The following is a 24,315-nucleotide window of genomic DNA, read 5'->3' as shown; positions in this document are numbered from 1 at the left end:
AAGAATATTGATTATTTATCTACATAACGATGCCACAAAGTTAGTAATTATAATGTAAATGTTGTTGAAATTTTTCAGCCTCGAATACCTTTTCTCTCCAATTATTTTCCTTGAAGTTAATTGAAAAAGGTGATGTATCGTTGATAAAAATAAAATCCAAAAAACTGTCCTTGGGTTAAAACAAATTTGTGCAGAAAGTTAGTTAGAGTGAAGACCAGGCATTCAGGGGACTCAAAGTCTGATCGAAATCAGCGTGGTGATCACCCATTAGAACCCTTAAGGGATGGCTAGTCCCGGCCCCTCCTTTACTTTCCGACCCGGGATAATCATCCTACCCTAATTTGGGGAGAGACATGACGGACCCCAATCACTTACTGGTGCTAGCAGTAAAAGTCATGTCCCTTTGGTACGGGGCGGGATTCGAACCGGGTCTCCCAGCTCTGGAACGCACGCAAGCGAACGATCCAGTGCACCGTGTCGCCACAGTGCCCGTTGGTGTTAGGAGGTGATTTTAAACACTACTTAAATAATGAACTGCTATGCCGACTTAGTAAAAGAAAAATACTGGTAGCATTGGGATTCGAACCCGGGTCAGTACCAATGAAAGCCCTCCTCTAACCGCATAGGCTACGGTTCCTTTATGTACTTAACTGAGAAATAATGCATTGTAATGCATCGGAGCGGTCAGAAAAAGACGAGTTTCGAAGTGATAATGTACTGGAATGTTTAGTGAACAGCGCCGTCTCCGAAATATGATTGTTAATTAAAGTTTTCCCCTTTTCTTGGTTTTATCAAATGATCACCAGTATTCGCTTTTCTCTTTGGTTGATTTTGGACAAAACCCTTATGGGTTTAGCTTTGGTTTGTTGTCGATATTATTGTTCTAAGCTAAAAAGCAATATATTTAAAGTGCTGTTATAGTGGCCTTTCTTTTGATGTGGCGGTTCTTATATCGTTCGTGTAATTCTTTACTTGCCATCTTTTGTTTTAATTTTCACAACAATTATTAGAATTCTGTGTTTAGTGTTTACGTTTTTACCTTTTTACGAGCAAGGTCTGGGAGGGCACATCTGTTTTGATGACAGTTTTTGTGACTTTTGCCTTTCCCTGGACGGCCCAGGCTTGCTTGTAGAACGTTTGTATTGTCCGAAGAATTGTATAAATAAATAATAAATAGATATTGGGCTAAGTTGGGTACAATTTCAAGTCTCGATTCTTTGTCAAAATGGGCTCAAACCTGATTAGATATAAAGTGTCCAAATTGTCGTCGAGGGGTAAGCCTTGCATTTTTGACGAATCTGGGCAAAAATTTGACAAAATCGCAAAAGGTAAGCCTTGTATTTTTGATGAATCTGGGCTAAAATTTGATAAAATCGCAAGGGGTATAAGCCTTGCAATTTTTATGACAAATTTGATAAAATCGCAAGGGGTAAGCCCTTTTTTTTTTTTGAATCTGGGCTAAAATTTGATAAAATCACAAGGGGTAAGCCTTGCATTTTTTATGAATCTGGTCAGCACTAAAATTAGATAAAATCGCAAGGGGTAAGACTTGCTTTTCTGACGAATCTGGGCTAAAATTAGATAAAATCGCAAGGGATAAGCCTTGCATTTTGACGAATCTGGGCTAAAATTTGTTAAAATCGCAAGGGGTAAGCCTTGCTTTTTTGACGAGTCTGGGCTAAAATTACAAAAAATCGCAAGGGGTAAGCCTTGCATTTTTGATGACAAATTTGATAAAATCGCAAGGGGTAAGCCTTGCATTTTTGATGAATCTGGGCTAAAATTTGATAAAATCACAAGGGGTAAGCCTTGCATTTTTGATGAATCTGGGCTAACATTTGATAAAATCGCAAGGGGTAAGCCTTGCTTTTTTGACGAGTCTAAGCTAAAATTACAAAAAATCGCAAGGGGTAAGCCTTGCATTTTTTATGACAAATTTGATAAAATCGCAAGGGGTAAGCCTTGCATTTTGGATGAATCTGGGCTAAAATTTGAAAAAATCGCAAGGGGTAAGCCTTGCATTTCTGACGAATCTGGGCTAAAATTAGATAAAATCGCAAGGGGTAAGCCTTGCATTTTTGACGAATCTGGGCTAAAATTTGATAAAATCGCAATGGGTAAGCCTTGCATTTTTGATGAATCTGGGCTAAAATTTAATAAAATCGCAAGGGGTAAGCCTTGCATTTTTGATGAATCTGGGCTAAAATTTGATAAAATCGCAAGGGGTATAAGCCTTGCATTTTTGATGAATCTGGTCAGCACTAAAATTAGATAAAATCGCAAGGGGTAAGACTTGCTTTTTTGACGAGTCTGGGCTAAAATTACAAAAAATCGCAAGGGGTAAGCCTTGCATTTTTTATGACAAATTTGATAAACTCGCAAGGGGTAAGCCTTGCATTTTGTTTTAATCTGGGCTAAAATTTGATAAAATCGCAAGGGGTATAAGCCTTGCATTTTTGATGAATCTGGTCAGCACTAAAATTAGATAAAATCGCAAGGGGTAAGACTTGCTTTTCTGACGAATCTGGGCTAAAATTTGATAAAATCGCAAGGGGTATAAGCCTTGCATTTTTGATGAATCTGGTCAGCACTAAAATTAGATAAAATCGCAAGGGGTAAGACTTGCTTTTCTGACGAATCTGGGCTAAAATTTGATAAAATCGCAAGGGGTAAGCCTTGCATTTTTGATGAATCTGGGCTAAAGTTTGAAAAAATCGCAAGGGGGTAAGCCTTGCATTTTTTATGACAAATTTGATAAAATCGCAAGGGGTAAGCCCTTTTTTTTTTTTGAATCTGGGCTAAAATTTGATAAAATCACAAGGGGTAAGCCTTGCATTTTTGATGAATCTGGTCAGCACTAAAATTAGATAAAATCGCAAGGGGTAAGACTTGCTTTTCTGACGAATCTGGGCTAAAATTAGATAAAATCGCAAGGGATAAGCCTTGCATTTTTGACGAATCAGGGCTAAAATTTGATAAAATCGCAAGGGGTAAGCCTTGCTTTTTTGACGAGTCTGGGCTAAAATTACAAAAAAATCGCAAGGGGTGAGCCTTGCATTTTTTATGACAAATTTGATAAAATCGCAAGGGGTAAGCCTTTTTTTTTTTTTAATCTGGGCTAAAATTTGATAAAATCGCAAGGGGTATTAGCCTTGCATTTTTGATGAATCTGGTCAGCACTAAAATTAGATAAAATCGCAAGGGGTAAGACTTGCTTTTCTGACGAATCTGGGCTAAAATTAGATAAAATCGCAAGGGATAAGCCTTGCATTTTGACGAATCTGGGCTAAAATTTGATAAAATCGCAAGGGGTAAGCCTTGCTTTTTTGACGAGTCTGGGCTAAAATTACAAAAAATCGCAAGGGGTAAGCCTTGCATTTTTGATGACAAATTTGATAAAATCGCAAGGGGTAAGCCTTGCATTTTTGATGAATCTGGGCTAAAATTTGATAAAATCACAAGGGGTAAGCCTTGCATTTTTGATGAATCTGGGCTAACATTTGATAAAATCGCAAAGGGTATGCCTTGCATTTTTGATGAATCTGTGCTAAAATTAGATTAAATCGCAAGGGGTAAGCCTTGCTTTTTTAATAAATCTGTGCTAAAAAAGATAAAATCGCAAGGGGTAAGCCTTGCATTTTTGATGACAAATTTGATAAAATCGCAAGGGGTTAGCCTTGCATTTTTTATGAATCTGGGCTAACATTTGATAAAATCGCAACAGGGTAAGCCTTGCATTTTTGATGAATCTGGGCTAAAATTTGATAAAATCGCAAAAGGTAAGCCTTGCATTTTTGACGAATCTCGGCTAAAATTTGATAAAATCGTAAGGGGTAAGCCTTGCTTTTTTAATAAATCTGTGCTAAAAAAGATAAAATCGCAAGGGGTAAGCCTTGCATTTTTGATGACAAATTTGATAAAATCGCAAGGGGTTAGCCTTGCATTTTTTATGAATCTGGGCTAACATTTGATAAAATCGCAACAGGGTAAGCCTTGCATTTTTGATGAATCTGGGCTAAAATCGCAAAAGGTAAGCCTTGCATTTTTGACGAATCTCGGCTAAAATTTGATAAAATCGTAAGGGGTAAGCCTTGCATTTTTGATGAATCTGGGCTAAAGTTTGAAAAAATCGCAAGGGGGTAAGCCTTGCATTTTTTATGACAAATTTGATAAAATCGCAAGGGGTAAGCCCTTTTTTTTTTTTGAATCTGGGCTAAAATTTGATAAAATCACAAGGGGTAAGCCTTGCATTTTTGATGAATCTGGTCAGCACTAAAATTAGATAAAATTGCAAGGGGTAAGACTTGCTTTTCTGACGAATCTGGGCTAAAATTAGATAAAATCGCAAGGGATAAGCCTTGCATTTTTGCGAATCAGGGCTAAAATTTGATAAAATCGCAAGGGGTAAGCCTTGCTTTTTTGACGAGTCTGGGCTAAAATTACAAAAAATCGCAAGGGGTGAGCCTTGCATTTTTTATGACAAATTTGATAAAATCGCAAGGGGTAAGCCTTGCATTTTTTTTTAATCTGGGCTAAAATTTGATAAAATCGCAAGGGGTAAGCCTTGCATTTTTGATGAATCTGGGCTAACATTTGATAAAATCGCAAAGGGTAAGCCTTGCATTTTTGATGAATCTGTGCTAAAATTAGATTAAATCGCAAGGGGTAAGCCTTGCTTTTTTAATAAATCTGTGCTAAAAAAGATAAAATCGCAAGGGGTAAGCCTTGCATTTTTGATGACAAATTTGATAAAATCGCAAGGGGTTAGCCTTGCATTTTTTATGAATCTGGGCTAACATTTGATAAAATCGCAACAGGGTAAGCCTTGCATTTTTGATGAATCTGGGCTAAAATTTGATAAAATCGCAAAAGGTAAGCCTTGCATTTTTGACGAATCTCGGCTAAAATTTGATAAAATCGTAAGGGGTAAGCCTTGCATTTTTGATGAATCTGGGCTAAAATTACAAAAAATCGCAAGGGGTAAGCCTTGCTTTTTTGACGAGTCTGGGCTAAAATTACAAAAAATCGCAAGGGGGTAAGCCTTGCATTTTGGATGACAAATTTGATAAAATCGCAAGGGGTAAGCCTTGCATTTTTTATGAATCTGGGCTAAAATTTGATAAAATCACAAGGGGTAAGCCTTGCATTTTTGATGAATCTGGGCTAACATTTGATAAAATCGCAAGGGGTAAGCCTTGCATTTTTTACGGGGGTTGTTGGAACTTCAATATGTTCTTCATCTTGAAGCTTACGGATATAAGTTGACTCCGGGAAATAATGTTTGTCTCCTCTGACCCAATCCCTTAAAAACCACGTGATTTGGTAAAATAAAGAATTTGGCAACATCTTCAAACACATCTTTTCATTAGTTGTTTTCAGCCTTGAAATTGTTACGACCGCCTGGCATTAAAATAAGCGGAAAGAAAACCTTAAAATAATAAATAGTCAATATGTTTAAAAAGCATTTTGAAGTTAAAACAAATTTGTGCAGAAAGTTAGTTAGAGTGAAGACCAGGCATTCAGGGGACTCAAAGTCTGATCGAAACCAGCGTGGTGATCACCCATTAGAACCCTTAAGGGATGGCTAGTCCCGGCCCCTCCTTTACTTTCCGACCCGGAATAATCATCCTACCCTAATTTGGGGAGAGACATGACGGACCCCAATCACTTACTGGTGCTAGCAGTAAAAGTCATGTCCCTTTGGTACGGGGCGGGATTCGAACCGGGTCTCCCAGCTCTGGAACGCACGCAAGCGAACGATCCAGTGCACTATGTCGCCACAGTGCCCGTTGGTGTTAGGAGGCGATTTTAAACACTACTTAAATAATGAATTGCATTATGACTTAGAAAAAGAAAAAAAATACTGGTGGCAGCGGGAATCGAACTCGGGACTTGACCAATGAAGGCCCAACACTTACCACACAGGCTACGGTTCGCTTCTTAAGAATAAGTGAAAAATAATGCAATGATATCCATCGGTATCGGTCCTGTTTTTATACGTCATTATTAAAGGCGACTTTCGAACTGATGACGTAGGCCTACTCGAAAGAAATAACTAACCTTTTTGCTGGAGTTGCTGGTCAAGTGAGTTGCAACGTTCACTTCCCTTCCTTTGTATTTCGGAAGTAAATGATGAAACCATGGCATTTCGCGTAAGGGGAATGTTTACAAAACATTAAGGCCTTAGTCGCCATTTTGAAGCTAGTCAATTATTCTAACGGATCAATCCCGATACACAAGACTGCATTATCTCTACGGACGGCTAAGGGTACCGCAACCCATGTGGTTAGAGGTGGGCTTTTAATGGAACTGAACCCTGTTCGAACTTCACTGAAGCCCGTTTCAAACCCCTTGCATTTTATCTGGTTTTAGCCCAATTTCATCAAAATTGCACGGCTTACCCCTTGCGATTTTATCTGATTTTAGCGAAATTTCATGAAAAATGCAAGTCTTACCCCATGCAATTTTATCTGATTTTAGACCAGTTTCATCAAAAATGCAAGGCTTTCACCCAATTGCGATTTTATATGATTTGAGACAAATTTCATGAAAAATGCAAGTCTTACCCCTGGCGATTTTATCTGATTTTAAAAATCTGTGTTTATAGGCCTACCCGCCAACAGACGGCGCGGTTTATCGAGTTGAGTTAAAGACAATGGACACTATTGGTAATTGTCAAAGACCAGTCTTCTCACTTGGTGAATCTCAACATTATGCATAAAATAACAAACCTGTGAAAATTTGAGCCCAATCGGTCATCGAAGTTGCGAGATAACTATGAAAGAAAAAAAACACCCTTGTCACACAAAGTTGTGTGCTTTCAGATGCTTGATTTCGAGACCTCAAGTTCTAAACTTGAGGTCTCGAAATCAAATACGTGGAAAATTACTTCTTTCTCCAAAACTAGGTCACTTCAGAGGGAGCTGTTTCTCACAATGTTTTATACCACCAACCTCTCCCCATTACTCGTTACCAAGTAGGGTTTTATGCCAATACTTATGTTGAGTCATTACCAATAGTGTCCACTGCCTTTAAGTTAATGGCTTCTCCATAAAGTAGTTTCAATTTCGTGTGTCCCTACAAAGGCATCAACCCCCATAGGTAAAGAACCCGATCTTTGAACGTTTATTTCCATGCTGAAAATATGAATGGAATACGACCCAACCCCCTACTTCACTGGTCTATCTCGACACACCCATAAAACACAATACTATCAAACATAATATGGTTTAGTATTACCTTGTGTGTTATGACAGTTTTATGAATGGAAATAGAAAACAAATAAACAAGGAAACAACGATATCACATACACAAGTTTATTGTCAATTTACAGGCCAAGTTACGTTACATTAGTCACAGTTTACTTCCAGAGTTTTATACAAGTATGCAGTTAAGTAATCGATTCTGTCGTTGCAGTAAACAACAACAAAATTGCAAAAAAAAAAAAAAAAAAGTTCACTTATAAACACCTGTTTAGGACAATTACATACACTGTTCATCTTTAAATATTAAGTAGTTCTCAACGCGAGCATCGTCTACATTGTATCACTTTAGTATGGCTTCATTTTATTATACAGTAGGAAACGTATTAACAAAAATAGATAAATACACTGGTATTCTTAATAGTTAATGTCAGCTGACAATATATTAAGAAAAGCATACGCTGTACATACCTACATACACAGCTACTGCTCAGAAAGACTACAGATTAATGTGCTAAATTCCTCTCTGAAATACACAACCATCTCACTTATTTTCGCCAATACTGCGATCGACTCGCCATATAGGAAGAGTTACAATTAGTCACCGTCTCCGAGTAGGGCCTATGGTTATACGTTTTGTAGGATTTGGGTACTTGTCACAGAAAACACAATGTCCACACATTTACATTAAACTCACATCGTTTGAAGATAGTGATAGTAGAAAGCTTTCCTAAAATAATACTTGTTGAGGTGCTTCAGTTTTTGAGAAATGAGTAAAACAATTTCACGAAAATACGTTTTACATGCGAAAATAATTTCCGTGACTTGTTTCACAGCGCCTCAGCAAGCAATATTTTGTACCATCTTATTATCTTCAAACTGTATGAGTTTAATATTCATCTGTGGACATTGCGTTTTATGTCTTACACAAAGTACACAGACCCTTCATTTGCAGACCAATTCACTGCTCCAGGCTGTAGGAGCGGCTTTGAAGTCATTGCATGATCAAATCAAAGGTAGAGAGCTTGGGAATAAAATGCTAGCAGTAATCTGCGCCCTTTCTCAGTGCTTTCTACAGTTAAAGACTCACATGTACAGCAGAAGTAGAATATATTAAAAGTTACTCATAAGTTTTGATTAAATATCCCTGTTGATAATGTCACTGTCATTAAATATTAAAAACACATAGGTGCCAAATGGTGGTACGTCATGTGCATTTTTGTTTTATACATTATTTTTTAGTGAAAAAAAAAAAGATAATTTAAATATGAAAATAAGAAGAAACAGTAATATGGATACACAAAGAGATCTCTCTATAATAATACTGCAATTTAACAACAATGATTTACACTTTTACAAAAAATAAATAAAAAATAACTGGCAAAAATAAACAGGACGTCTAAACCAGGGGGGAAAGGCCGGTTACTCTGACTGAAAAATAAATTGAGAATTTCAATAAATTAGAATCGAAATTTAAATCAATGGAAGTTTTGTGCAAGGAAACATTGCCAGCCAATATACAACAGACTACCGGCTAACCATTTATGATTCTGGTAATGTTTGCCGTTTAAGAAGTCTTAAGATTATTAAAAGAAAATTAAAAAAAATTGTTCATGACTCCAGACGTAGCCGCAAAGGCTAAATTTCATAGAGCTGCTCACGCACAAGGGTAGCTAAGCATAACAAAATTATTTTTTACTAGAATAAGGTTACCAGCTGAACTGCCATGCCACATGTACAATTTGTGAGTGGTATTCTGCTCGTTTCTGATAAGCAGACATAATTATGTTAAGCAATATTTTATACTAAAGCAGCTCCATGAAATTAGGCCCTGATATTGTAAGAAATTACCCATGATTTGTATTTCATCAACTTCATTAATTTTGGTTTGTTCCCGTACACCGATGTGTGTTAGCACTGTTTACTCAGTACTTCCCCCCCCCCGAGTCCTGTGAAAAAAAATATCACAGGCATATTACTCGGGTGGGATTCGAACCCACGACCCTTGCAACTATAGAGCAGTGTGTTATCAACTTTGTTTACAGATTTGTGCATATTGTTTTTAAACAAACAGCTATATTGTACAAACATTTGCACACATTGAGATTCTTCGGAAATAAGACCTTATCAATTTGATATGAACACCATAGACAATGAATTTGTACACTTTCTTGAGGAGACTTTATAATACACCACTGGAAATTCCCTGAAATCAAATTTTGAGGTTTTTCTTCTGACCGACATTTACTTCCATTTGTTGGGACGAATTTACAAGGCTTAGTTTTGCATTGCATGTTGATCATAAATAAAACAGACAGAGTGATGTGAGTGTGATGAACTATCAATTAAAAAAAATGTTAAGTCTGCGCAAATCTAAGCTCACTACACCCCAGTACATGTCAACAAGTGTTTCATCTTCACTTTCAGAAAACTTTTAAGTCAAACAATAATTATCCTCTGGAAGCAAGTTAAAACTTGCTTCCAGAGGAGCAAGTTAAAACTTGCTTCCAGAGGATAATTATTGTTTGACTTAATATAAATGGAAGTAACCAATGGTACATTTTACAGCCTTTTTGATGTAATTCGAAACAGTGAGCACCAACAACACGTTCTGGTGTGTTATTCGTTTCGATCTAAAAACAATTGCATTTCTTGCTGACTAACATTTTAGTATAATCAGTTTCACTTCAAAATAAAATTCACATATTTTTCTTACAACTTACAAAAACAACTTAACATCTATTAAAACTTACAAAAACAGATACATTTTACTGATCCTAAAGTTCCAGTCACTTTTGACTGTTTTCTCTGAAGAAGACCTTTTTGCCATTATAACAATTCATAGAAAAATCTACCCCACGATAGTGAAATACAATCACAGCAAAATAAACATTCTCTTTAAATATACAATGAAAGTTATCATGTTCTATATTTCCATTATATGATTGCCATTGACAAAAGTACAGAAACAAATAAATATGGAATCTTTTCAATTCACAATTCGTCGGGGGTTGTAGACATTACAAACAGGGCCAACTTTCACAGAGCTGCTTAAGCAGAAAATATTGCGAAAATAAAACCAACATAGGCAGGGGACCAGTCACTGATTGTACATGTGTGACAAGGTATTTAGGCTGGTGACATTGTTCTGGTAAGTATGACTTATAAAGTGTGCTTAGCTATTATTTTGTGCTTGGGGCCTAAGCAGCTGTATGAAATTGAGCCCACAAGTGTCATTTTAGCTGGCATTGCCTTAAACATAAAATCATGAAACTGTTTAGTCAACAATGTAAAAGGGAATGGTTTACCAGCTATATCAAATGCTGTGGACATGAAAGCCACCAAATAAGACCTTTTAGACATTCAAACATGATTAGACAAATTTAAAGACTTAACTCAAAATAATGCAGGCATGATATAATAATACGCAGAATATATCTCGTTTAGAGACTGCGCAATATCAACGTCCATTACTATTATTATTATTATTATTATTATTATTATTATTATTATTATTATTATTATTATTATTATTATTATTATTATTATTATTATTATTATTATTATTATTATTATTATTATTATTATTATTATTATTATTATTCTTATTCGTATTATTATTATTATTATTATTATAATTATTAACATTATCATACAATCAATTTAAAAAATGGACATCAGATTAAAATAGGAGGGAAGCCTGATAACAAAAACAGTTTTCAAAGATTAGACAGTCAATGTTGATGTATTTTTGTATAAATGTAAAGGCCTAATGAGTGCTCTTGAGTTCTGTGAAGACCGTAATCCTGTAGTGAGCCCCCCCCCCCCCTTATCAATGTATAGACCTAATGAGTGCTCTAAAGTTCTGTGAAGACCATAATCCTTTAGTGAGTCTCACTGGAACCCCCCCCCCCCCTCTCCTTAATTTGCCCACAAAGGGGAAACTGCTAAATTGTGTTTCATTATATGTAAGCTGTAAGTCACAAGTGCCTTTGGAAGCCATAACTTTGGTTCTATCTTTGATTCCATCCGCCTGTCTGTAAACCCCAGGATTTGAGGCTGGAGAGTGAGTCCATAAATAAAGCCGGAACCCTAGCTGGAGACTAAGCAAGAACCAAAGCCAGAGATTAGTCAAGAACCAAAGCCAGGGACTAAGCCAGAACCAAAACATGAGAGTTTGCCAGAACCAAAGCCGTAGACCATAAGCCAGAACCATAGTCGGAGACCATATAAGCCAGAACCAAAGCCAAAGCCAAGGTTCCTTAAAGGGTGATAAGACACTGCCATGTTTTTACAGTACTGGTACAACCAAACATCAATCATGAAACAATATTCATAAATACCTCAGACAGTTTCGCTATTCCTATTGGTGGAGAGCGCGTCACGTGGGTGTGTATAAACCTTTGTTTATGACCGGTAAAATGTGTTAATTCATGGGCATGACACGCGACCTTGCACCTGTTCTTGTAAGACAGTTTCTTCATTCCTATTGGTCGAGAGCAACGGCTGAAACAGTTGTGCCACATCACGCGATACGCGCACAGCATTCCCTTATAAGGAGTTGTTTACCCAAGTGCGGCGGAGGGCTTTACCATTTCATAGCTGGAGGGGTGTTGTGTTGAAAGAAATCATTTAACAGTTATAATTTTTGCATTTTATTTTACTTTTTGACCAAAACATGATGATGTTTTTGACCGAAAAGGTATTTATGAATGGGAATCAAAGTGTGTTGAATCGGTTTTCAACTAGTGGTTTAAACCCGCCGAGGCCTGGTTCTTTATAATTTACCTCCACTTCGTCTCGGTAAAATTATCAAGAACCAATTATCCATTGGACCACAAACATGTTCCGCTAGACCGCATTATTTTGCCCAAGTACGCCAACAATCGTCCACTAGTGAAATCGCGTATTAGTATTTTTCAATGGAACTGTCTAGCAGTCTAACGGACTGGTATTTTATATGTACAAGAGTGGGGAAATTTATCCACTCAAATTAGACGTCTTACCATTCCAACTTTATGAGATGGATAGATAACTTCAGCCTGTATGTCCAAAGTGCTTCATGTATGGTGACAGTTAATTTTGTAACATATCTTTCACTTCAATTCAAGACAGTTTATTAAAAAAAAAAAAATAAAAAAAAAAATAACTCACCGTCAGTCCATGATTTAAAGACTTTCAAACTTAAACAATTTTCAAATATTTGAAAAAAATAATTTCCTTAAATAAATAAATAATTCGTAAACTGTAAAAAATAAATATAACTGGGAATATTTCTTAAAGGATATGAAATTTTCTTGCATAGGAAAAAAAAAATACAATACCACTGTTGATAAGAAGTTACCTTTTCTGAATTAGAACTTTTCTGAATTCTTTCAGACATTTATAATATGAGGATATTTCCTAAGCTGGAACTTTATTACTACGAGCATGATGAGATGAGCTTGCCATTCAGCCAGTCCAAACTAATAATTTATTGTTAAAAGTGCTGCAGGCACAAGATGAAACATCAACAATTTTAGTAAGCAAATCTGTTGATGCAATAATGGATCAGTGCAGACAATAACCATTGGTATAACAAAACATGTGCTTTACCGAAAATGGCACCCATGCCATACTTTAGGTTCCAACAATAGATTAAAGGAACACGTTGCCTTGGATCGGACGAGTTGGTCAAAACAAAAGCGTTTGTAACCGTTTTTTATAAAATGCATATGGTTGGAAAGATGTTATAAAAGTAGAATACAATGATCCACACAAGTTTGCCTCGAAATTGCGTGGTTTTCCTTCTGCTGTGCGAACTAACATGGTCGGCCATTTATGGGAGTCAAAATTTTGACCCCCATAAATGGCCGACGTGTTAGTCGACGAGGTAAAAGGAAAACCACGCAATTTCGAGGCATGTTTGTGTGGATCATTGTATTCTACTTTTACAACATCTTTCTACCCATATGCATTTTATAGAAAACGGTTACAAACGCTTTTCAAAGACCAACTCGACTGATCCAAGGCAACGTGTTCCTTTAAGCTCTATTGCTATAATAAAACACTTGCTTACCGAAATGGTGCCCATGCCATACATGTACCATAGAGTCATATATATAAGAATTAGAGGGCACACTGGCCTAAATGCACGCCCCAGCATGTGCGCTGGCGCCCATTTCCTAAGTTGACAAACAGCATCGCGTACAGCGTTCAATAAACACAAACTCCAACATGTACTTCATATTCAACGCGGGTACAAAATGGCGCGCGTGTCTCCTTGAGGTCCCGTCGCGTTTGTGCAAGCAACATCACCAGTGCGCCCTCTAGTTCTTATATATAACTCTATGACATGTACTTAACTTTATAAAAACAGATTGAGCTCCATTGCTATAATGAAACATTCGCTTACTGAAATGGCACCCATACCATACTTAACGATCTAACAAATTATTGAGCTCCAGCTGCCCATCTTGTGCCTTATGGAAAAAGAAAATGTGACGACAGAAAAGAAATCACTACAGGCGACATTACCGATTTATCTTATAAATAGTCTGATCTCTTTGTGAAGTCGATCACCATTCTCTGGTTACTGTGCAGATGCCGAATTTCTGCGCCAGGTGTGCAAGTGCAGAATGCCTAGTAACGTAGAGTACGAACGCACAAAAGCAAAAATTACCTGCTAGCCGTGAAATACACTTGACGTAAGTGCAGACTTCCCTGCCTCCGTGAGTGCTGATTCTTTGTCACTGGTAAGCAGAGCCATATAATTGGGCCAGAGTCTTTTGTTAAAAGTACTCCTGGGATCCCCCCTGGTGTCTAGAAAAGAGGGGAACCAGATAAGGTTGGGGGGGCTTATCACTTTTCACTCACTGTCACTCGAGCTATCACTATACCCTGTGAAGTCCACTGGCCCGAGTTGATTTGTTGTGAGGCCATACTCAATGATAGCGAAGTAGCAGAATTTGTACTGCTCAGGGGTCTGTATACTGAACGCTCTCTGAGCTCTCATACGACGTACCGTGTTACAGACGTCTACCGTGTGGATGTCTACCAGACGAGACAGGCTGATGTCAAGAGTACAAAAAGTTCCTGATGGGGGAGAAAAAAACAGAAAATGATTTGAATGAGATCCACTTGATACCAGAGTTGTTTTACAAGCAGCCTAGGAAGGTAGTGCTTTCTGCTCTACCGGGCAGTGTTTCAGATGGATGATACCCGTACACCTACATCCGTATGGACTGTAAAGGGGGTAACCCTGTTTCAGCCCCAGGAGTAGGTGGCAGTGGCCCCTGGAAAAATAGTTGATTGTAGCCCACACCTTGAAGTGGCCTTTGCAGACCTTGTCACTTGTGTGTCTACACTCAAAACACCAATACTTTGACAGACAGTGACAGACACCCAAATGGAAGATTGATATACCTGTTTTTAAAACTTCCAGGTATACCCTTGACAGAAATGTATACACGCCGGAACAATGACAAGACAACTAATCCTGTGTAGTGTGGCACAGTGCACATACGTACTCATGGAGTTATGCTGTTTAACCAGTAGCACAAACAGGGCCAAAAGGTGCTGGAATTCATTCTCAAAATCTCCATTTTACCAGGGATTGTTGTGTAATCCCCAATTCCAGACCTTAAGTCTTTCATTGTACAAATCGTCAGCAATTTCAAGAAGATCCAAAAAGTCCCCTGCAGCCAAATATGTCTGTTTCGAGAAAACCGCATTTTAAATTTGGCTAATTTTGAAACTACTAGTTGGTAGACTATTCAAAAATTTAATCTTGGATTTTTTTACATGTCAGGGAAGAAGAGATCCTAAACCATACAATTCTGTTTCACTTTTGTCCCTAACGTGTTTAATTAATGAGTAATTACTTAATTAACAAATAATGTTCTCTTTGTGAAAACGTTACAAAACGTGGTCTGTGTGCAGGGCGTCGTGTATAAACTTTTTGGCTGTTCGTGAAAACGCAAAAGCCGGAGGACCCACTTTTGGCACCGTGCCAAGGGATAATTTCCACGCGGTAGAGCATTACACTTTTATGCACTTATGTTGTGCTTTTAAGTTTTTGGCCATTCGTTAAAATGCAAAAGCCGGCGTGGTAACAATTTGGAGACCTATACCTTCGTAAATAGTTAGATCCCAATCACAATAGTCAAATCCACCCAAAAAATCAAAATCCATTTTTTTTCTTCGATTTTTAAGGTTTTTGGCCCTTCGTGAAATTGCTGACGAAATGTGGATAAAGAAAGATAAATAACCATTGGTAGTGAGTAAAATTCACGTTAAGATGGTTAGGTCATCAGAGTGTGGGTTTGAATCCTGGTCAAGACACTTGTGTCTTTAAGCACGATGCTCTACTTTCATTGCTTCTCTACACCAAGCATGCCAAGGGGTAGAAACGAGTACCTGCGATGGTTAAGGTTTATATTCAGTTTGAAAAACCCCTCAGAGCACCACAGAGGCCCGGGGCTGTATACTCCCCAGGGAGCTGAGAAAGATTAATTGGCTGAGAAGCTGAGAAAGATTAAAGGCAGTGGACACTATTGGTAATTACTCAAAATAATTACTATCATAAAACCTTACTTGTAAGGGGGTAATGGGGAGAGGCTGATAGTATAAAACATTGTGAGAAACAGCTCCCTCTAAAGTGACGTAGTTTTTGAGAAAGAGGTAATTTTCCAAAAATTTGATTTCGAGACCTCACATTTAGAATATGAGGTCTCAAAATCAAGCATCTGAAAGCACACAACTTTGTGTGACCAAGGTGTGACAAGGGGGTTGTTTTCTTTCATTAATATTTCGCAACTTCGACGACCGCTTGAACTCAAATTTTCACAGGTCTAACATTTTATGCATATGTTGAAATTCACCAACTGTGAAGACTTGTATTTGACAATTACCAATAGTGTCCAGTGTCTTTAAAAGCAACCCTATGAAATTAGGCCCAGAAAAACAGAATAACGTACCTGTCCGTCCTATTCCAGCGCTGCAGTGCACCAGTATAGGTGGTCCCAATGGATGGCTAGTCCAAACCGATCCTAGCTCTTCAACAGCCTTGGATTGGTAGCTACGTACTTCTTCTCTAAATTCCAGCATGGCTTGAGCGGAGCGAGGCGTTCCAAAGTCAGGCCAGCTGGTGAACTGAAAGTGGGCAACTTGGCGGACTTCATTGGTCTGGGGAAAAAGTTTTAAACATTGTCACTTAAATACAATTTACAATGGTTTACATGTTTATTTAGCTGTTTCGTCGCGCAGCGCAGTGAAGCAGCTCTTGTTTTTCTTCTACTTTTTAACTCTTCCATAAAATTCCATAAAAACGTAGTTGTACAACAAAAAGCAAAAATCGCACAGCTGCACAGTTTTAAGAATGGGAACGAGGACTCTTGAGGGAGCTAATGGGACCTTTTTTTTTTGGGGGGGGGGGGTCGCCATTTGCAAAAAAATAGTCTCCCTAGTTTATTAATATCTTTGGTTAGGGGTACCAGTCATATCCAGGTACATGTATCACTCCTTCAAGAACTTTGCTCTTGAAGGAGAACAGGAATTTTCCTCTGGTAAAGGGGCAGTTCCATGAGGAAAATGTCAATTTGTACTTTGCAAAGGGCACCACACCAAAAGCACGAGGCACCACGGCATCTCTTGTGGGTGCCTAGGGCTATTTTGAGGCCTGCACACCCACATCGGCAGTCTCGGCCCAGGCTGTATCAGACATGTAAGCTAGAGGACTAGAAAGTTATAGTACTACATCTAGCAATTTGAAGTTACAAGTAAACGTCAATTTGAACACCTACATGTGTATTTTTCACTATGAAGATACTGATGGTGTAGTCTCGCCGTCTCTCCATCTCAATATTTTTGACCAAGAGGAAACTATGGTTGTCTTCAGAGCCCACCTCCGCCGGCCAGTACTGGCCGCACTTCAAGCGCCCTCTCTCCACGGTGCGAGTTGTCATCACGATGACCAGGACTTTCTGCTCCCAGATCATGCGCCAGAAGGAGCCAAACGTTCTCGGAAGAGGTCCTACAGAATCAAATTTCAAGATACATATTTGGTAATCACTCTAACAATTAATGCCAAAAAAACAATCCTCGGTTAGAAGCCTACAGAAGCTTTCAAAAGTATAAAGCATTTTGAGAAATGGTTATTTCATAGGATATTCGTTTCTACGCCTCAAAATTTGAACCTGGGAAGCGTGACTGTCAGAGACTTTTTATTAAATTGTATATTCCTTACGACTTCCAAAAAATAGGGACCAAAAACCAAACTTTGACATTAAGGGACATTCAACCTAAATTAATATCAAGTTCTGAAAAGTAGCAGAATGTCAGTCTACTGCTAATAGTTCTCAAGCACCACGCCCAAAGCCTCTAGTACGTATTTGAACAGTTTCCTTAGCTGAGAAAGCTTACCAGCCTAAGTGTAATGTACTGTATACAACAATATTTAAATGGTATTCTGCAAACCATTATTTACCATTTCATGTGCTGAGCTGACCTGGCTATAGTTGGTCTTTATTTTGTTTTTAAACATTACAATACATCAGTTAGTTAGTTGTTGATGAATTCATGCAAGGAGCTCTTCGAAGAGACTGTTTTCTGATGGCGCTTACTCTGCCTGTAATTTTGTGCCAGGCTTTTTGTTTTCCCTCTACTGTCACCAAATTGCTTAGTTGTGACTGTAAAATCTCTCTGCAGTTCATGCAACCATCTACAGTGCATGTGCCTACTTCTCTGTTTGTCTGCAGGCTGGTCGTCGCAAGTTTGATTTTTGTTTACCTTTTAAATCGATTGTCACTGTCTCAGTGTACAATGGATGGATCATGTCGGCCATCGTAGCTACCCAAGCTTACCATCAATTGTTCGTAATGTATTTCACTAATGCTCACTGACTTATCTAAGACCGGGTTAATGCAACAGGATGATTAAGCTTAAGACTGTCTAAAGCCTGTTTCATACTTCCTGTGAATGCGAATGTAATACCCATTTTGACGTCACAAAAAAAAAAAAAAGTTTGTGTTCAACTCCTTCAAAGCATTTGCTGCAAAAAACAGTCCTCCATTGTCATATTTTGTATCGCATTCGCGTTCGCAGTATGTATGAACTGGGCTTGAGGCAGATACATGTAAATTGTAGGTGGCTATCCGCTAAGATCGTTTAATTGCAATCCGCCCCAGGGTCGATTTCACAAAGAGTTAGAACTAACCGTAGCTTAGGACTAGTTCTAGGAGGTATTCTCGAGTAACTCATCCTAACTCATGATAAGACTCGTCTTAAAGGCAGTGGACACTATTGGTCATTACTCAAAATAATTACTAGCTTAAAACCTTTCTTGGTGACGAGTAATGGGGAGAGGTTGATGGTATAAAACATTGTGAGAAACGACTCCCTCTGAAGTGCCATAGTTTTCAAGAAAGAAGTAATTTTCCCTGAATTTGATTTAGAGACCTCAGATTTAGAACTTGAGGTCTCGAAATCAACCATCTAAACGCACACAACTTCGTGTGACAAGGGTGTTTTTTTTCTTCCATTATTATCTCGCAAGTTCGATGACCGGTTGAGCTCAAATTTTCACAGGTTTGTTATTTTATGCATATGTTGAGGTACACCAACTGTGAAGGCTAGTCTTTGACAATTACCAATAGTGTCCACTGCCTTTAACTCTGTGTGAAATCCACCACTGGGCAATGACAGAGGCCATGACATCAATGTATCAACAGGGCTGTATTTTAGAGACTTGTACAGGTATGAAGTTGAGGGGAAAAAATTGCCTACATGTAAATGCCAACATCTCTTGAATACGCACCTTGGGCTGCAATGAATGCATTTTTCTGCTTGTAACCATCCATATAGTTAGCATTGATGTAGTCCGAATAAGGATCGCCGTTTATCGTGTGTAACTTCACTCTCGAATGGTCGTAGCAGAGGACGTCAGCGTATCTGTTCTTTGGCAAGTTATACTTGTGCCTAAGGGTGAAAGGTGAGAGGTCATGATAAGATAACAGCAATAGTTATAGTAAAAATAATACAGGGTTGTTGTATAATAACACACAAATCCTTAGATCTGGATTAAGACGCTGTGAAGTTGGAACATTTGTAGAATCGATACAGTTCAGTTTGAACCTGAGGTAGAAGAGCGGATGTTGTAGGAAGGTTACTCAAGAGGTGGGAGCCAACATAACCAAAAGCCTATTAGCCAACAGATTTGGAACAGGTACATTTAAGAGTATTCAAGATGATTAGATGATTGGATCACAAATTGATCGCAGGGCTCAACGCTACCACCAGCACCCCCCCCCCCCCCCTCTCCCCAAACACACACACAGTCATGTTTGACCATTACGTTACAGGACACCTATTGTTGTGTACTCTCTGTTGTTCCTGTATTGAAGCAATGCCCATTGTTTTTGTACACAAATGACTAGTGAGGACCCATGAAAACAAAGAACCAACTAGTGAGTACCTATTGTCCCTATTGAAAAATGTTCTAGGAGGGTAGGCCATACAAACCCACACAGTTCCCTCTACTGGTTAGGCTACTGCTCATACTGGACACAGACATTCTTATATGTATCAAGCCGATTACTTTAGCTTACTTTGTCAATTTTTTCATTAAAGAGCAAATTGGATAATGGCTTCGAAGGCATGCCAAAAAACATGCAGTACGAGGAATTCCATGGTTTAGCGTTTGTGAATGTCTTGCAGAAAATCTTCTTCACTACAACCAGGATTTATGGGGATTGGTAAACTTACTTTGAAACATTGAAATTGCCTGCAGGTGGTTCGGCTCTTATCATTGCATATTCCTGGTACAATCCTTTCTTTCTGGTCTGAATCACGTACTCCACTAGACCTTCTAAGTCCATACCGGTACTTGTAGGTTGATGTACGGACACACCATTCTCCACTCCTTTGCCCCTTTCCGACACCGACGGGGTGGTGACACAGACTTGCTCCTGTGGACGGGGCGGCTTCGGTGGGGGTTCCGAGGGCATATCGTTCGGATCATCATAACTGTGATTTGTTTGGGATGCATTTATATGGTTTGAGACGCTCTCCCGTACTGGCTCCGTTTCGTGCTTTTCCCGGGCTTCAAGCTGCCCTTTCTCCTCTTCGTCGTCATCGCTGGCGACGCAACTTTTGACCACCTGGGGATGAGGGTGATGGTCAGTCCTGACAAACATATCTCGCTGGGTGTTGATCCTGACCCCGTCACTCTCCGTTGCATTGCTACCAAGTTCATCAAACTTATTCATGTGATCGGCGATGTCTTGCGCCACATTGCGTGTCTCCGTCGGGCTCGGGGGTACTGAGTTGCCTGCACTGCCCGTCTGACTTGGGATATTCACTCCGATCCCGGCATCCGACCCTGTACTTGACGTCCTCTCCCGCGACCTCCCTTGGGCGTGCGTTTGATGATTTAAATAAGACAGCGGTTTGGAGGGGAACGAGATTGCACCAAAGAGTTCTACGGCCTGCCGGTTGGCCTCCAGGGCGTCTAGACTGTCGGCAAACTCGTCGCTGAGGTCCTGTGAGTTGCGATTGTTTTCACCTGAATGGTTGATGCAGGAGTTGAGCCAGTCTAGATGGTTGACTTCTGAGATTCCTCCCAACTCACGAGGCAATGCTGTAGCTGGAATGAAGCGACATAGTCTGTCTGCGCTTACTAATGTTACCTACAGAAATAAAAACAGAAAAAGGGTTCCACAATCATCACAATTCAGTCAACCTACAATGTACGTATGAACATGCCTTCGCAAATGGATTCAAGAATAAGAAAGTGCAAGTTTTTAACACCTTAAGCCAGCCTTACGTCGACCTTTGCGTCAAAAAAAAAACAGTCAGCGACTGCCTTTTCAGGATCACACTGCGCCTGAACTTTTCATTCAGCGATTATTTACGACCTGAGCGTTAATTAATGCAATTATTTCAAGACAATCTGAAACAGTCACAGCTCGAAAAAAAAAATTACAGTCGCAAGAGTAGAACAATTTCAACTTGTTTGATGTGATCCCGATGGTCTGGAACCAATCGCAGGTGCACGATTTCACAGTTGCTGTGACCTGCATATTTCACTGTGCATTGCCGACTTTAGTCTAAAGAGTACATTGCAAACAGTATCCCTTTACTCCCTTGCCTTTTTTTAGCCTTCAGGTGACCTCAATCCTCCAATCTTTTTTTTTTTAATGCAAGGCGCCCAAAACAAGGCTAAAAAACCACTCTAGGTTAAGGGCTACAAGGAAGAAAACATAGATGTGCAGAAACTCAGTGGAGCTGCAGGTAGGAATTGACATTCCTCTTAAAAGATGGAAGATCATGGGATGAAGGAAAACATGCACCAGGCAAGGAGTTCAAAAGAGACGCAGTACGAGGGAAAAAGCTACTGGAGTAGCTCCTTGTTCTACACCTCCGCACAGCCACAATACCCTCCTCATCTACACCACACCACACCAAATTGTTTGAACTAAGATCAGATTAGAGTGGAATGCCAGATCCAGTGACTGATAAGGAATCGTTACAATACATTGTACAGCCCTCAGTCCTTCTGAATCTTTCATTTTGGCTAGGTGGGTGTAAAAGGATTTGAGAGGATAAAGATTCAAAGACTTTGAGGGAAACTTTTATTAAACTCAGGAATTTTACACAGGCCAAACATTGAGTACAAACATCAACGAGACACAGTCAATCTACGTTCATCTGATGTTCAAAACTGTCATAACAACCAGACAACAGGGGTATTTTTCAGTGATTTTCGGCCATCTAAAAAGATTTCAATTAAACTTTGTAACTTTTTGCTTATTATAGGGGCCTATAGAAGTTGGAGAAAAACTAACTTACCTAGAAAATTTTAATTAGTTTCTCAGAAATAAAGGTATCAAAAATTGCATCAAAATGTATACCAAGGGACTGGTAAACCAATCAATTGACATTAGTGTGCCAGTGAATTTGAATAACACTTCCACCCCCACAACAAGATGAACTTGATGCACTATTGACCAAGATCATATATAGGGACTTTTAATCTGGAAAATAAATTAGTGTAAAGTACTCGATGCCAAAAGAAGTTTTTGTTTACTACATGTATGTAAAAATCGATAATGTGTGACATATAATAATTATGTAGATTAACTGTGACAAGTTTCTCTGAATCTGCCCAAGAAAATATTTTTTCAGAATCTGAATCTGATTAATGTAAGTCGGCCAACTTTTTTTGGAGAGAAGAAAACCAAGAAGTTTCAGCTAAACACGTGAGAGGAACCCCCTTCAGGGAAAAACCCACGCAGCCAGGGCAGGGACTGAAAAACCCAATCCACATGCAGGACTCCGGACCAGTCGCACTGGGGTCCACAGAGGTGAAAGGCAGGGACAGAAACCACTGAGCCAACCTCACTACCAAGTGGCTCAATTAAATTTGTATGGATTTAGAGTGTCAGACATTTGTTGGAAAGAACAACATAGAGTAACCTGGAAGTTTGTATCCAATCAACTGTCTGCTTTGCCAAGATACTGACCCCTCCCCCTCACCTAAACAATAAGGACCCCCCTCACCTAAACAATAAGGACCCCCCCCCCCAGATATATAACACCCCTCCCCCTCATAGTGATCCCACTAGTCCTTTTTCCTGGAAGCTACAATGTGTACACTGTCTCATAGCCCTGCCCACCCCCCCCCCCCTCCCCCGACAAAGTAATTTAACATTAACAGCCTCAACTTTTGAACTCATGGTTTGTCTGACCCCAACCTCTTACAAAAATTTCAATCAAAATTTCAATTTCAATGCATAGATTTTGCAGAGTTCATGGTAGCCAGACCGAGTAAAAAAAACTGATGGGCTACACTACACGTCTCTTAATAAGAGATTCATGTAAAATGATCTGCTGAACGGGGCTCAATTTCAAAGAGCTGCTTTTTAAAGCAGAAAATACTGCTTTTAAAACAACTCTCTGCTTAGTAGCAGAAATGAGCAGGAAACCATTCACAAATGGTACATGGGACATGGTACTTTGGCTGCTAACCTCATACTCGTAAGAATAATTTTGTTGTGCTAAGCATCTTTTTGTGCCTAAGCAGCTCTATGAATTGGGACCCTGATCTTAGATCAGAAATTTCTTTAAGCCGCCGCCCCACCCCCTCCCCCTCCCCCTTCCCAACCCAAACAATCAAACAGGCCAACTTTCAACCTGGTAACCATCAACATGCTTCATCCATCCCAGTGAAAAGTACAAAGCAAAGCTACAGGGTACCAGTATCAAAGTTCAACCACTCTCCCAGAGGGTGCGTGTACATTACAAAGTTGAGGAGAATTTCCTGCAAACTGGAATGACTACGTGTCACAAGGTTTGCGCTAGAAAGCATCCTGTACTGGCTACTTCCTTTGGGAACTAGGTGCCTTCATGTTTGGTAGTCATAACTGCCTGACAGCAACTCTACTGCCAATGAACTTTCATGTTGTGAATTGGAGTTAAGTATTTCAGTGCCAAGGTCGAATAAGTTTGATCTACTTTTATGTATTTCAAAAGCACCATTATCGTACATGTAGGCCTACTTGATGTACAATCTTTTTTATGTACTCAAAAAGTGTCATCGATTGTACGACCCGTAATGTAGGTTATCCGGAGGTGGTGGTAGTAGTCACTTAAAGGGGGTTTGTTATCTTGGATCAAAGCAGGCCTACTGGCTGTTTATGAAATCATGAACTCACACGCAGTTGCTGCACATGCGCCCCCCCCCCCCCCCCCCTCACTATCATATGTACCTACAATGTAACAGAATGTGGGCAACATAATGTAACTGGGTGAGAGTTCATAATTCCATGTACAGCCGCCTATTTCACCAAACTCTTCCTAACTGCTAACTTAGGATTAATCTTAGGACTGAGGGCGAGTTAAATTCTGTGTCCATAGACGTAAGAACGCATTTAACCCATCCTACATGTTTAAATGTAAGTACATATAAGGACAAAGGACGAGTTACTAGTCCTACATGTAACTCGAGATAGGATTAAAGGCCCGGCAACACTGGCCCTGATGACGAGAACGAAAACGAGTTCAACGTTAACAATGCACGCCCTCGATTTGTGGAATATGTGTGCGTGTATTCTGCGCGGAGCAATACTACCAATAG

General features: G+C 39.2%; 1 protein-coding gene across 2 annotated transcripts in view; it reads right to left on the bottom strand.

The window, feature by feature from the left end:
- Positions 1 to 12,962: 12,962 nt before the first annotated feature.
- Positions 12,963 to 24,315, bottom strand: part of LOC139942213 (tyrosine-protein phosphatase non-receptor type 9-like) — a 42,315-nt gene continuing 30,962 nt past the window's right edge. For both annotated transcript variants that reach the window (XM_071938992.1, XM_071938991.1), the window contains exons 6-10: positions 19,944 to 20,866; positions 18,997 to 19,157; positions 16,985 to 17,214; positions 16,160 to 16,367; positions 12,963 to 14,276 (exon numbers count right to left, since the gene is read on the bottom strand). In XM_071938992.1, the coding sequence (XP_071795093.1) occupies positions 14,050 to 14,276; positions 16,160 to 16,367; positions 16,985 to 17,214; positions 18,997 to 19,157; positions 19,944 to 20,866 (1,749 nt within the window). In that variant the 3' untranslated portion in view covers positions 12,963 to 14,049. The remainder of the gene's footprint in view (positions 14,277 to 16,159; positions 16,368 to 16,984; positions 17,215 to 18,996; positions 19,158 to 19,943; positions 20,867 to 24,315) is intronic.

Source organism: Asterias amurensis, chromosome 9 (assembly GCF_032118995.1).
Source record: "Asterias amurensis chromosome 9, ASM3211899v1".
Taxonomy (NCBI): Eukaryota; Metazoa; Echinodermata; class Asteroidea; order Forcipulatida; family Asteriidae; genus Asterias; species Asterias amurensis.
This window is presented reverse-complemented; position numbering and strand designations above follow the sequence as displayed.